This window comes from Pristiophorus japonicus, chromosome 30 (assembly GCF_044704955.1).
Source record: "Pristiophorus japonicus isolate sPriJap1 chromosome 30, sPriJap1.hap1, whole genome shotgun sequence".
NCBI lineage: Eukaryota > Metazoa > Chordata > Chondrichthyes > Pristiophoridae > Pristiophorus > Pristiophorus japonicus.
This window is the reverse complement of record NC_092006.1, coordinates 13169132-13184840: the sequence shown is the minus strand read 5'-3', so window position 1 is coordinate 13184840 and position 15709 is coordinate 13169132. Positions and strand designations below refer to the sequence as shown.

General features: G+C 52.9%; 1 protein-coding gene across 1 annotated transcript in view; it reads right to left on the bottom strand.

Moving 5' to 3' along the window:
* Positions 1-839, bottom strand: part of LOC139240122 (actin-1-like) — a 7855-nt gene extending 7016 nt beyond the window's left edge. Inside the window, exon 1 of the mRNA XM_070868498.1 lies at positions 4-839. Within this exon, the coding sequence (XP_070724599.1) occupies positions 4-797 (794 nt within the window). The 5' untranslated portion in view covers positions 798-839. The remainder of the gene's footprint in view (positions 1-3) is intronic.
* Positions 840-15709: the final 14870 nt, after the last annotated feature.

Genomic DNA, 15709 nt, shown 5'->3' with positions numbered 1-15709 from the left:
CGCTGGTTGCCGATGGTGATGATGTGACCGTCGGGAAGCTTGTAGTCGGTCAGGTAGTCGTTCTCATTGGCCCCCATCTCCTTGTTGAAGTCCTGCGCCACGTAGCAGCAGGTCTCCTTGATGTTGTGCACGATGTGCATCTCCTCGGGGCTGAAGGTGTTGCCGCACTCCTCCAGCAGCTTGGCCATGTACTCGCTCAGCCTGCCCCCAGCCAGGTCCAGGCGGTAGGTGGCATGGGGCAATGTGTAGCCGTTGTAGATGGGCACCGTGTAGGAGACCCCCAGGCCCGACTCGATGATCAGGCCGTTGATCCTCCCGATGGAGTACAGCGACAGCACGCTCTGGTGGGCCACGTACATGGCCGGCACCCCGAAGTTCTCGAACAGCAGCTCGGCCGACTTCTCCCGGTTGGCGGTGGGCGACAGCGGGCTGTCGGAGAGCAGCACCGCCTGATCCTCAGGGGCCACCCGCAGCTCATGGTAGAAGACGTGGTGCATGAGCATCTCCAGAGCGTCCCAGTCTGTCACGATGCCTTTGGTGACCACCTGGGTCTTGGTGATCCACGGGTCACTGGGGATGGCGCTGCCGATGTAGTAGTCGGGCCCCTTGCGCGGGTCGTTGCCCGTCTGGTTGGGGATGCCCACCAGGGAGTGGACCACCACGCTGGGCTTGTCGTCGCCGGCAAAGCCAGCCTTGGTATAGCCGGTGCCGTTGTCCATCACCACGGCCGCCGTCTCGGTGAAGTCTTCTGTGCAGGCGGGGGGCCCCTGGGGGGCAGTGGGGGAGGATTTGCTCATTCTCACAGCGAGGGCACGGACTGAGGGGGTCCGGGGGTGGGCTTCTTGGGTCTGCTCTGAGCAACACGATCAGCACGCTTTTCTTCCTGTTTGCAGCCTCCCTCTCTCTCCCTCGAGTGTCACCGTCTGTATGGGCCCACACCTCCACCTGCCCCTCTACACTGGGCCTGTCGCCGGGGGCAACGGCGCTGATCTCACAATGTCCCCTTGTTGCCTCTGACCTCCCCCCCCCCCCCCCCCCCCCCCCCACACACACAGGAAGCCAGGTTACAGACAACAGGTGATGTCACTGAGAGAGGGAGGAGGGCCGTCAGCGGGAGGCCCCTCCCTCACCCTGAACCCCCTCACTCAGCCCCCCCACGCACCCCACACCCTCTTCCCCCAACCTCCCCCACCCTGAACCCCCTCACTCAGCCCCCCCACGCACCCCACACCCTCTTCCCCCAACCTCCCCCTCCCCAACCCCCTGCTCACAGCCTCAGCCATGATCATATTGAATGGCGGTGCAGGCTCGAAGGGCCGACTCCTGCACCTATTTTCTATGTTCCTATCCCCCTCCCCATTACGCTGTCCGCCACCCGCAACACCACCCTATCTCTGTAACCTCCTCCAGCCCCTACACCCCTCCCTATCTCTGTAAGCTCCTCCAGCCCCTACACCCTCCCTAGCTCTGTAACCTCTTCCAGCCCCTACACCCCTCCCTATCTCTGTAACCTCCTCCAACCCCTACTCCTCTCCCTATCTCTGTAACCTCCAGCCCTACAACCCTCCCTATCTCTGTTACCTCCTCCAGCCCCGACATCCCTCCCTATCTCTGCAACCTGCTCCAGCCTCGACACCCCTCCCTATCTCTGTAACTATTGTGTTCCTAACACAGATGAGGCTGCACACAGGGAGGTTAAAGTAACAGTGACCTCAGTCTTTAATAAGACACTCCAGAGTGAGGAACAGGTCTTAGGGGCCGGCTTATATACAGTGCTCCCAAGGGATGCTGGGATCCTTGGGACTTCAGGGGATGAGCTCCCTGGTGGCGGAACATGGGAGTGCATGCTTTACAGATACACAACATCACTCCCCTCCAAAGTCAAAGTGAAAACTATTTACAAGGTGAGGCGGTCGGGAGCCTTTCTTTCCCTGGTGGACCACCTCGGTACAAATGTCTGTTCTGGTGTGTTGGCTGTGCCCTCGCTGGGCTGGCGTGTTGTTGGCCCTGCAGGGCTGCTGGGCGAGCCTGGCCTTGCTGGGCTGTTGGGCGTGATGGGTTCAATTTCCTGGTCCGGGGTGGTGTCGTTGATCCTTTGGGTGTGTGTTGTGGGCTCGAGAAAGGTGGTGTCTGCTGTGGGTTGTTCAGGGCAGTCTGTGAACCGCAGCCTCGTTTGGTCCAGGTGCTTTCTGCAAATGTGTCCATTGTCTAGTTTGACTACAAACACCCTACTCCCTTCTTTAGCTATCATCGTGCCCGCAATCCACTTGGGACCATGTCCATAGTTTAGCACATACACAGGGTCATTCAGACCAATTTCCCGTGACACAGTGGCGCGACCATCGTTTACATTTTGTTGCTGCCGCCTGCTCTCTACCTGATCATGCAGGTTGGGGTGAACCAGCGAGAGTCTGATTTTAAGTGTCCTTTTCATGAGTAGTTCAGCCAAGGGCACCCCTGTGAGCGAGTGGGGTCTCGTGCGGTAGCTGAGCAGTACTAGGGACAGGCGGGTTTGGAGTGAGCCTTCTGTGACTTGTTTGAGTCTCTGTTTGATTGTTTGTACTGCCCGCTCTGCCTGCCCATTGGAGGCTGGTTTAAACAGGGCCGAGGTGACATGTTTGATCCCATTGCGGGTCATGAATTCTTTAAATTCGGCACTGGTGAAACATGGCCCGTTGTCACTGACCAGTATGTCAGGCAGGCCGTGGGTGGCAAACATGGCCCTCAGGCTTTCAATGGTGGCGGTGGCGGTGCTTCCCGACATTATTTCACATTCAATCCATTTTGAAAAAGCATCCACCACCACCAGAAACATTTTACCGAGAAACGGGCCCGCATAGTCGACATGAGGTCCTACGAAACGAATTTAAGGAGCTAGGAGCTAAATTAAAAAGTAGGACCTCAAAAGTAGTAATCTCGGGATTGCTACCAGTGCCACGTGATAGTCAGAGTAGGAATCGCAGGATAGCGCAGATGAATACGTGGCTTGAGCAGTGGTGCAGCAGGGAGGGATTCAAATTCCTGGGGCATTGGGACCGGTTCTGGGGGAGGTGGGACCAGTACAAACCGGACGGTCTGCACCTGGGCAGGACTGGAACCAATGTCCTAGGGGGAGTGTTTGCTAGTGCTGTTGGGGAGGATTTAAACTAATATGGCAGGGGGATGGGAACCAATGCAGGGAGACAGAGGGAAACAAAAAGGAGCCAAAAGCAAAAGACAGAAAGGAGATGAGGAAAAGTGGAGGGCAGAGAAACCCAAGGCAAAGAACAAAAAGGGCCACTGTACAGCAAAATTCTAAAAGGACAAAGGGTGTTAATAAAACAAGCCTGAAGGCTTTGTGTCTTAATGCAAGGAGTATCCGCAATAAGGTGGATGAATTAATTGTGCAAATAGATGTTAACAAATATGATGTGATTGGGATTACGGAGACGTGGCTCCAGGATGATCAGGGCTGGGAACTCAACATTCAGGGGTATTCAACATTCAGGAAGGATAGAATAAAAGGAAAAGGAGGTGGGGTAGCATTGCTGGTTAAAGAGGAGATTAATGCAATAGTTAGGAAAGACATTAGCTTGGATGATGTGGAATCTATATGGGTAGAGCTGCAGAACACCAAAGGGCAAAAAACGTTAGTAGGAGTTGTGTACAGACCTCCAAACAGTAATAGGGATGTTGGGGAGGGCATCAAACAGGAAATTAGGGGTGCATGCAATAAAGGTGCAGCAGTTATAATGGGTGACTTTAATATGCACATAGATTGGGCTAGCCAAACTGGAAGCAATACGGTGGAGGAGGATTTCCTGGAGTGCATAAGGGATGGTTTTCTAGACCAATATGTTGAGGAACCAACTAGGGGGGAGGCCATCTTCGACTGGGTGTTGTGTAATGAGAGAGGATTAATTAGCAATCTCATTGTGCGAGGCCCCTTGGGGAAGAGTGACCATAATATGGTGGAATTCTGCATTAGGATGGAGAATGAAACAGTAATTTCAGAGACCATGGTCCAGAACTTAAAGAAGGGTAACTTTGAAGGTATGAGGCGTGAATTGGCTAGGATAGATTGGCGAATGATACTTAGGGGGTTGACTGTGGATGGGCAATGGCAGACATTTAGAGACCGCATGGATGAAGTACAACAATTGTACATTCCTGTCTGGCGTAAAAATAAAAAGGGGAAGGTGGCTCAACCGTGGCTATCTAGGGAAATCAGGGATAGTATTAAAGCCAAGGAAGTGGCATACAAATTGGCCAGAAATAGCAGCGAACCCGGGGACTGGGAGAAATTTAGAACTCAGCAGAGGAGGACAAAGGGTTTGATTAGGACAGGGAAAATGGAGTACGAGAAGAAGCTTGCAGGGAACATTAAGGCGGATTGCAAAAGTTTCTATAGGTATGTAAAGAGAAAAAGGTTGGTGAAGACAAACGTAGGTCCCCTGTAGTCAGAATCAGGGGAAGTCATAACGGGGAGCAAAGAAATGGCGGATCAATTGAACAAGTACTTTGGTTCGGTATTCACTAAGGAGGATACAAACAACCTTCCGGATATAAAAGGGGTCAGAGGGTCTAGTAAGGAAGAGGAACTGAGGGAAATCTTTATTAGTCGGGAAATTGTGTTGGGGAAATTGATGGGATTGAAGGCCGATAAATCCCCAGGGCCTGATGGACTGCATCCTAGAGTACTTAAGGAGGTGGCCTTGGAAATAGCGGATGCATTGACAGTCATTTTCCAACATTCCATTGACTCTGGATCAGTTCCTATGGAGTGGAGGGTAGCCAATGTAACCCCACTTTTTAAAAAAGGAGGGAGAGAGAAAACAGGGAATTATAGACCGGTCAGCCTGACCTCAGTAGTGGGTAAAGTGATGGAATCAATTATTAAGGATGTCATAGCAGTGCATCTGGAAAATGGTGACATGATAGGTCCAAGTCAGCATGGATTTGTGAAAGGGAAATCATGCTTGACAAATCTTCTGGAATTTTTTGAGGATGTTTCCAGTAAAGTGGACAAGGGAGAACCAGTTGATGTGGTATATTTGGACTTTCAGAAGGCTTTCGACAAGGTCCCACACAAGAGATTAATGTGCAAAGTTAAAGCACATGGGATTGGGGGTAGTGTGCTGACGTGGATTGAGAACTGGTTGTCAGACAGGAAGCAAAGAGTAGGAGTAAACGGGTACTTTTCAGAATGGCAGGCAGTGACTAGTGGAGTGCCGCAAGGTTCTGTGCTGGGGCCCCAGCTGTTTACATTGTACATTAATGATTTAGACGAGGGGATTAAATGCAGTATCTCCAAATTTGCGGATGATACTAAGTTGGGTGGCAGTGTGAGCTGCGAGGAGGATGCTATTAGGCTGCAGAGTGACTTGGATAGGTTAGGTGAGTGGGCAAATGCATGGCAGATGAAGTATAATGTGGATAAATGTGAGGTTATCCACTTTGGTGGTAAAAACAGAGAGACAGACTATTATCTGAATGGTGACAGATTAGGAAAAGGGAAGGTGCAACGAGACCTGGGTGTCATGGTACATCAGTCATTGAAGGTTGGCATGCAGGTACAGCAGGCGGTTAAGAAAGCAAATGGCATGTTGGCCTTCATAGCGAGGGGATTTGAATACAGGGGCAGGGAGGTGTTGCTACAGTTGTACAGGGCCTTGGTGAGGCCACACCTGGAGTATTGTGTACAGTTTTGGTCTCCTAACTTGAGGAAGGACATTCTTGCTATTGAGGGAGTGCAGCGAAGGTTCACCAGACTGATTCCCGGGATGGCGGGACTGACCTATCAAGAAAGATTGGATCAATTGGGCTTGTATTCACTGGAGTTCAGAAGAATGAGAGGGGACCTCATAGAAACGTTTAAAATTCTGACGGGTTTAGACAGGTTAGATGCAGAAAGAATGTTCCCAATGTTGGGGAAGTCCAGAACCAGGGGTCACAGTCTGAGGATAAGGGGTAAGCCATTTAGGACCGAGATGAGGAGAAACTTCTTCACCCAGAGAGTGGTGAACCTGTGGAATTCTCTACCACAGAAAGTAGTTGAGGCCAATTCACTAAATATATTCAAAAGGGAGTTAGATGAAGTCCTTACTACTCGGGGGATCAAGGGTTATGGCGAGAAAGCAGGAAGGGGGTACTGAAGTTTCATGTTCAGCCATGAACTCATTGAATGGCGGTGCAGGCTAGAAGGGCTGAATGGCCTGCTCCTGCACCTATTTTCTATGTTTCTATGTTTCTATGGATCCTCGACCATGGTCTGGAGGGCCAGGGCCACAAACTTAGTGGTGTCTCTCTGGGCACGTTGCTCAACTGAGCACATACACTGCATTGCCGTACACAGGACTCTAAGTCAGAGTCGATACCGGGCCACCACACGTGGGATCTGGCTATCGCTTTCATCATTACTATTCCCTGGTGTGTGCTGTGGAGATCCGAGATGAACGTCTCCCTGCCCTTTTTGGGTAGCACTACACACTTAACCCACAACAGGCAGTCTGCCTGAATGGACAGCTCGTCCTTTCGCCGCTGGAACGACTTGATTAGCTCTTGCATTTCAACGGGGATGCTGGCCCAGCTCCCATGCAGTACACAGTTTTTTACTAGGGACAGCAGAGGATCTTGACTGGTCCAAGTCCTAATCTGGCGGGCCGTGACAGGTGATTTATCATTTTCAAACACTTCCATGACCATCAACAAGTCTGCGGACTGCGCCACCATCAACAAGTTTGCAGGTTGTGCCATTTCCACCCCCGTGGTGGGCAATGGTAGCCGACTGAGAGCATCCGCACAGTTCTCGGTGCCTGGCCTGTGGCGGATGATATAGTTATACGCTGATAGCGCAAGTGCCCACCTTTGTATGTGGGCTGAGGCATTAGTATTTATCCCCTTGTTTTCAGTGAATAGGGATGTGAGGGGCTTGTGATCGGTTTCCAGCTCAAATTTGAGGCCAAACAGGTACTGATGCATTTTCTTTACCCCGAACACACACGCTAATGCCTCTTTCTCAATCATGCTGTAGGCCCTCTCGGCCTTAGACAAGCTCATTGGGGGTGCCTCATTGTTCCACAGCTCTTTGAAGTGGCATGAATAGGCTGAATGGAAGTCTCCACAACGCCAACAAGGTGTGAATTGCCTTGCATTCATCCTTTGTTGGGGACTCTGAGTCATCTGGGTCACCTGAGGCCTGCTGGCAGTTGCAGACTCGTGGTTTCTGCCCTGTACATTTCTGCTCGCAAACACAGTTCCAGTTAATTTATGAACATTGCTAGCACTTGTGTGCTGAGAGATTTGTTTGGTGTTATTACTGGTGGACATAAACGCCTGTGCTATTGCAATGGCCTTACTGAGGGTCGATGTCTCTACAGTCAAAAATTTTCGTAGGATGGTCTCGTGGCCAATGCCCAGTTTAAAAAAAAGTCTCTGAGCATCTGCTGCAGGTAGCCATCAAACTCACATTGTCCTGCAAGTCACCTTAGCTCGGCGACGTAGCTCGCCACTTCCTGACCTTCAGATCGCTGGCACATATAGAACCGTTACCTCGCCATCAGCACGCTCTCCCTCGGGTTAAGATGCCCACGAACCAGTGTACACAGCTCCTCATACGACTTATCTGTGGGTTTCACCGGAGCCAGAAGATCCTTCATGAGGCTGTAGGTCGGTGCCCCGCAGACAGTGAGGAGAACCGCTCTCCTGTTTGCAGTGCTTCCTTCTCCGGCCAGCTCGTTGGCTACAAAGTACTGGTCCAGCCGTTCGACATAGGCTTCCCAGTCCTCACTCTCCGGGAACTTCTCCAGGATGCCCACAGTTTGCTGCATCTTTGCGTTGGATTCGTATTCTCGTCGCCAGTTATTGTGTTCCTGCCGGGATCCCTTGGGACTTCAGGGGATGAGCTCCCTGGTGGCGGAACATGGGAGTGCATGCTTTACAGATACACAACAGTAACCTCCTCCAGCCCCGACACCCTTCCCAATCTCTGTAATCTCCTCCAGCCCCTACACCCCTCCCTATCTCTGTAACCTCCAGCCCCTACACCCTTCCCAATCTCTGTAATCTCCTCCAGCCCCTACACCCCTCCCTATCTCTGTAATCTCCAGCCCCGACACCCTTCCCAATCTCTGTAATCTCCTCCAGCCCCTACGCCCCTCCCTATCTCTGTAACGCCCTCCAGCCTATACATCCCTCCCTTACTCTGTAACCTCCTACAGCACTCCCTATCTCTGTAACCTCCTCCAGCTCTACAACCCTCCCGTTCTCAGTAACCTCCTCCAGCCCTACACCCCTCCCTATCTCTGTAACCTCCTCCAACCCCTACATCCCTCCCTATCTCTGTAACCTCCTCCAGCCCCTACATCCCTCCCTATCTCTGTAACCTCCTCCAGCCTCACAACCTCCCGAGATCTCTGCGCTCCTCCAATTCTGCCCTCTTGACCATCCCCTGATTTCCATCACTCCACTATCGGTGGCCGTACCTTCAGCTGCCTGGGCCCCAAGCTCTGGAACACCCTAAACCTCTCCACCTCTCTCTCCTCGTTTAAGACACTCCTTAAAACCGACCTCTTCGCCCAAGATTTTGGTCAGCTGCCCTAATAGCTCTTTATTTTTCGAAATTTGCCGATATCACAGAAGTTGAAGTGAGGCAAAGAATGAGGAAGATGGGAATTGGCTGTTGGAATGACAGGTGAAATTCGACGCTGATAAATGTGAGTTTATACATTTTGGAAGGAAGAACGAGGTGAGACCGTACACACTAAATGGTACAATTTTAACGGGAGTGCCAGAACAGAGAGACCTGGGGCTAGACCTGTTGTGTATGGAGAAAAAGTCAGACTGAACACTGTGAGCTTAAGTGTGACCGTAGTCTTTTATTGCAGGTCTCCAGCGTGTCTCTCCAACCTGTGAGGCCTCCTTAAATACCAGTGCTCCCAAGGGATTATGGGATCCCTTGGGACACCAGGGGATGAGCCCTCTGGTGGCTGTATAAGGTAAATACAAGTTTACATATAACAAGATTCTCCACTTTTTTCACCTGCTTAACATCTACTTAATACCAATTTAACCGTTGAAATGATGTATAACACATGGATAGTGCCCATTTTGGCACAAAATGGAAACTGATGGGCTTTTTAGGAGGCTTAGCGCCAAGCCTTATTTTCCCCATGTACTTAACGGCGAGAAAAAATATTACCGCCTGCCCACTCTTTTGGGGCGGAATCAGCAGAATGGGCGATTTCAATGCCTATAATATCGGCCAGCGTTACTTTCCACACAGACTTAATGCCGAGATTCAATATTAACGGCCACCCGCTGTTTTTGGTTGTAAAGAGCATATTTACCCAATCTAGCGGCCATGGAGATCGCCCACTGTCAATTTCACCACCTCGCCCACATATCGCCCACAATATCACCCGCTCAAAAAACCGGCCACAGAAAGTGGAACTAACCGGAACGGACGCCAGCGGTGTGGCTGGCATTTGTTAAACCCCACTCTTACGTGAGGAGCTGATGTCGGAACGATTTGCCGGAAAGAGCGCTGATGTGAGTGACAACGCTGACACACTGCTGTGTGGGTGCAGCTCAGACATCAATGGCGCCCATCACCTTGGTGCCAGTTAAAGGTTACATTGATTGATGTTAAGTTGTAGTTAACCCTTTCACGGTGAGGAATCACCAGCTATCTGAGACACTGCGCCACAAGGTTATGTTCAATAACAAAAGTTTAATACCAGCATTGGTCTGAAATCATAAGTGGCACAGCCAATAACGCCCCACCCCCGCCCACACCCCACTTTTTTGAGCATTGACATAAATCAGATGTTCAACATGTCCAGCAACACAGAATACAAAGGCAACACAGAATACAAAGGCAACACAGAATACAAAGGCAACACAGGAGTGTTGCCCCCTCCCCCCATACATTGCAACAAATTGCATCCACCCAGCTGGAGATATAACACAGCCATCACCCGCGGACATGCACCTCACTTTCCTTCCCTCCTCTCCTCCCCAGCTCTACCCATTCCCCTCCTCGCTCCATGGCGCCTGGCCGAGGAGCTCCTCAGGCGGTGCCTCATAGGGAGGGATGAAGGCAGAGGCGGTGGTTGCACGGGTACGGGACCGGGGGGTGCCGAGGGGACAACATTCTCTGATGCAGAAGCAGGTTCTTGGTCCTTGCTCTCATCTGTCGTTCGCAGTGGTGGTCGGAACCTAGGGGTGTATCGCCACGCTCAGGGACCACTGGGAGCCCTCTGCCACCAATGTTCCTGGCTACCAGCTCCAGGGACTCCTCCATCCCTTCCATGTTATATCTTATTTGTTGGAAAACACTCGGTGCCAACTATGTTCTTGGTGCTTCGTGGGCTTTTTGCTCCTGGTCAATCTCCGTCGTGCCTCCCACACACCCAGACATGCTTTCAGTCCCTCTCTGCTCCCTCTCTGTCTCCTCTCCTGCGCATGTCATGATGACCCTTGAACTCCTGAATCACGGGAATCGAGCGTTGCCATGCCGTTGCTAAGGATGGCCACACTTTATGGCAGAAGGTCAACAATAGTTAACGCTACCACACATTTGATATCGCTCGTGGTAACGCCCATTTTCAAAAATGAGAATGGGCGAGAAGCCGGCGATCTGAAAACCCTTTGATAACCGCCCAAGCCGGAACTATGTCCATTTTTGGACGATAAGCACAAAAGTGGAGGTTCTAGCCCCTGGGGGTGTTTGAAGGGAGCAGTGCAGGTTAACAAAGCAGTTCACAAACTATACAGGAGCTTTGCCTTTATAAACAGAGGCAGAGAGTACAAAAGCCATACTTCGTGCTAAACCTGTTTATAGGCCCCAGCTGGAGTGTTGTGGCCAATCCTGGGCTCCGCACTTCAGGCAGGATGTGAAGGCCCTTGGGGAGGGTGGGGAGGAGATTGACCAGAATGGTCCTGGGGGATGAGGGCCTTCAGTGACATGGAGAGACTGGAGAAGCTGTGGTTGTTCTCCGTGGAGCAGAGAAGGTTAAGGGGAGAGACAGAAACATAGAAAATAGGTGCAGGAGTAGGCCATTCGGCCCATCGAGCCTGCACCACCATTCAATAAGATCATGGCTGATCATTCCCTCAGTACCCCATTCCTGCTTTCTCTCCATACCCCTTGATCCCTTTAGTCATAAGGGCCACATCTAACTCCCTTTTGAATATGTCCAACAAACTGGCCTCAACAACTCTCTGCGGTAGAGAATTCCACAGGTTCACAATTCTCTGGGTGAAGAAGTTTCTCCTCATCTCGGTCCTAAATGGTCTACCCCTTATCCTTAGACTGTGACCCCTGGTTCTGGACTTCCCCAACATTGGGAACATTCTTCCCGCATCTAACCTGTCCAGTCCCGTCAGAATGTTATATGTTTCTATGAGATCCCCTCTCATCCTTCTAGATTTGATAGAGCTGTTGAAAAATCATGAAGCATTTAGCAGAGTAAATAAGGATAAGCTGTTTGCAATGGCGGCAGGCTCGGTAACCGGAGGGACACGGATTTAAGTTGACAAAAGAACCAGGGGCGAGATGAGGAACAAGGTTTTTCCGGAGCGAGTGGTTAGGATGTGGACTGCACGGCCTGATAGCAGGCCGGAAACACATGCAACAGCAGCCTTCAAAAAGGAATTGGATAAATAGTTGTCGGAGCAAGACGGGGAAAGGACTGGGTTGCCCTTCAAACAAGCTGGTGTAGACGGGGCGGGCCCAATGGCCTCCTTCTGTGCTCTACTGTTCCGTCATTCCATGTGGCTGACTTTGTCTGGTAACGCCCCTGTCAAGCACCTTGGTGTTATGTATGCAACACCTTGTAACCAGCCACCAGAGGGCGCACCTGTTGGAGTCCCAAGGGACCCCAGCATCCCTTGGGAGCACGATATATAAGCCGGCTTCCCACGCTGTGCCCGCACTCTGGAGTCAGAATAAAGAGGCTAAGGTCACACTTACTCACGTCTACAGTACACGGCCACATTGCTCGATTTGAGACCGAACACTCGGAATACGAGTTATTGTTTGACACGGGCCATGGCGGGGCAGGAGCCTGATTGGAGGGATACAAACGTGGAATTGTGGGAGAGATGGGCTTGCATTTGGGAGAGAACGACACGCTCAAGGACTTTGGAAGGGGAAAGGGAGGTTGGAGAGGGCGCGGTTTGTTTTTAAGATGAGGGGCGAGGGTGGCAGATTTGAGGGAGAGGGGGACAGTGCCTGAGGAGAGAGAACCGTTAACACGGGAGCCGGAAAAGGAAGTTGGGTGATCAGCAGTTTGGTGGGAATAGGGTCAAGGGAACAGGACGTGGGTGTCATGGACAGGCTGAGCTCGGAGAGGTCATGCAGTGAGATCGGAGAGAAACTGGAGAGAGGTGTGAGCTCGGGGCTAGGGCAGGGGGATCCTTCGAGGGAGTTTGCTCCGGTGGGCATGGGGAAGTAAGAGATGAGGCAGCACACCCGATGGTCTCAATCCTGGAGCTCCTCACACTGATTGTCGGAGGTGTGGGTGGAGACTGGGGAGAGGGCTTTAAGGAGAAGGTATGTAGTGAGGAGAAGCCGGGGGTTATCGTTACACTCCAGGATGATCCAGGAATAGTCAGCAAATTTCTCAGACGAGGGCAGGACCCGATAATGCTCCACGTGGTCCAGCCAGATCTGGTGGTGAATGGCTCAACCGGTTGTCCGACAGAAACGTTCACGGCTGCGTCCCTTGGACTTGACGGAGCGAAGATCAGGGCTGGACCAGGGAAAACGGCCAGGGTGAGAGAGACACAGGGACAAGGGCATCAAAGATGGTGTGGAGCGTGTAACTGAGCAGTTCGCCGCGGAGGGATTGGAAACAAGGATGGACAATTTTGAAATCAGGGCATTGCTTCACCGGGAGCCGATGTAGGTCAGAGAGCACAGGGGGTGATGGGTGAGCAGGACTGGGTGTGAGTTAGGACACGGGGGCAGTGAGCACAGGGGGTGATGGGTGAGCAGGACTGGGTGTGAGTTAGGACACGGGGGCGGCGAGCACAGTGGGTGATGGGTGAGCAGGACTGGGTGTGAGTTAGGACACGGGGGCAGCGAGCACAGGGGGTGATGGGTGAGTGGGACTGGGTGTGAGTTAGGACACGGGGGCAGCGAGCACAGGGGGTGATGGGTGAGCGGGACTGGGTGTGAGTTAGGACACGGGGGCAGTGAGCACAGGGGGTGATGGGTGAGTGGGACTGGGTGTGAGTTAGGACACGGGGCAGTGAGCACAGGGGGTGATGGGTGAGTGGGACTGGGTGTGAGTTAGGACACGGGGGCAGCGAGCACAGGGGGTGATGGGTGAGTGGGACTGGGTGAGAATTAGGACACGGGGCAGTGAGCACAGCGGGTGATGGGTGAGTGGGACTGGGTGTGAGTTAGGACACGGGGCAGTGAGCACAGGGGGTGATGGGTGAGTGGGACTCGGTGCGAGTTAGGACACGGGGGCAGTGAGCACAGGGGGTGATGGGTGAGTGGGACTGGGTGTGAGTTAGGACACGGGGGCAGCGAGCACAGGGGGTGATGGGTGAGTGGGACTCGGTGCGAGTTAGGACACGGGACAGTGAGCACAGGGGGTGATGGGTGAGTGGGACTCGGTGCGAGTTAGGACACAGGGCAGTGAGCACAGGGGGTGATGGGTGAGCGGGACTGGGTGCGAGTTAGGACACGGGGCTGCCAAGTTTTGGATCAGTTCTGAGTTCCTCTGGCACCTTCTCCTCCTTTGAGTATCTCACATTGTTCCAACCCATCGTCCACCAAGTACCACGTAAAGTTTCTCACGGAGATATCCTCACTGCTTTGCTCCCTCAGCCTCTGCACCGAGCAACTTCTCATCCTCGGTGATTTCAACCTCCATCTCACTTCATCATGCTCTCCCTGCTCTGAGTTCACTCGCCTCCAGTCTTTCCTTCAGAGGATTATGAGGGGGCTTGACAAGGTGGATGCAGAGAGGATTGTTTCCACTGATGGGGGAGACTAGAACTAGGGGGCATGGTCTTAGAATAAGGGGCCACCCATTTAAAACTGAGATGAGGAATTTCTTCTCTCAGAGGGTTGTAAATCTGTGGAATTCGCTGCCTCAGAGAGCTGTGGAAGCTGGGACATTGAATATATTTAAGACAGAAATAGACAGTTTCTTAACCGATAAGGGGATAAGGGGGCGGGCAGGGAAGTGGAGCTGAGTCCATGATGGTATTAAATGGCGGAGCAGGATCGAGGGGCCGAATGGCCGACTCCTGCTCCTATTTCTTATGTTCTTAATCTCTCCCAACATGTAAACTCCTCAGCCCATATTCACAGCCAGCCCCTGAACATAGCGATCTCACGTGGCTCACTACTCCCATCCTATCAATCGCAGAAAAGACCATCTGTGATCACTTCCTGTCACTGTTCTGTCCTTTTGCTTCAGGTGTGTGGCCCCTTTAAGAGGCTGTGTGGCCCATTCAGTATAGCGCACCTTACATCTCCACCTCTGTAACATCGCCCGTCTCCACCCCTGACTCAGCTCATCCGCTGCTGAAACCCTCATCCTTTCCTTTGTTACCTCCAGACCTGACTATTCCAACGCACTCCTGGCCGGCCTCCCACATTCTACCCGACGTAAACTAGAGGCGATCCAAAACTCGGCTGCCCCGTGTCCTAACTCGCACCCAATCCCACTCACCCATCACCCCCTGTGCTCACTGCCCCCGTGTCCTAACTCGCACCCAGTCCCACTCACCCATCACCCCCTGTGCTCACTGCCCCGTGTCCTAACTCGCACCCAATCCCACTCACCCATCACCCCCTGTGCTCACTGCCCCCGTGTCCTAACTCGCACCCAGTCCCACTCACCCATCACCCCCTGTGCTCACTGCCCCGTGTCCTAACTCTCACCGAGTCCCGCTCACCCATCACCCCCTGTGCTCACTGCCCCGTGTCCTAACTCGCACCCAATCCCATTCACCCATCACCCCCTGTGCTCACTGCCCCGTGTCCTAACTCGCACCGAGTCCCACTCACCCATCACCCCCTGTGCTCACTGCCCCGTGTCCTAACTCACACCCAGTCCCACTCACCCATCACCCCCTGTGCTCGCTGTCCCCGTGTCCTAACTCGCACCGAGTCCCACTCACCCATCACCCCCTGTGCTCACTGCCCCGTGTCCTAACTCTCACCCAGTCCCACTCACCCATCACCCCCTGTGCTCACTGCCCCGTGTCCTAACTCACACCCAGTCCCACTCACCCATCACCCCCTGTGCTCGCTGCCCCGTGTCCTAACTCGCACAGAGTCCCACTCACCCATCACCCCCTGTGCTCACTGCCCCGTGTCCTAACTTGCACCAAGTCCCACTCACCCATCACCCCCTGTGCTCACTGCCCCGTGTCCTAACTCGCACCCAGTCCCGCTCACCCATCACCCCCTGTGCTCACTGACCCGTGTCCGAACTCGCACCGAGTCCCGCTCACACATCACCCCCTGTGCTCGCTGCCCCGTGTCCTAACTCGCACAGAGTCCTGCTCACCCATCACCCCCTGTGTTCGCTGTCCCCGTGTCCTAACTCGCACCCAGTCCCACTCACCCATCACCCCCTGTGCTCACTGCCCCCGTGTCCTAACTCGCACCCAGTCCCACTCACCCATCACCCCCTGTGCTCACTGCCCCCGTGTCCTAACTCGCACCCAGTCCCACTCACCCATCACCCCCTGTGCTCGC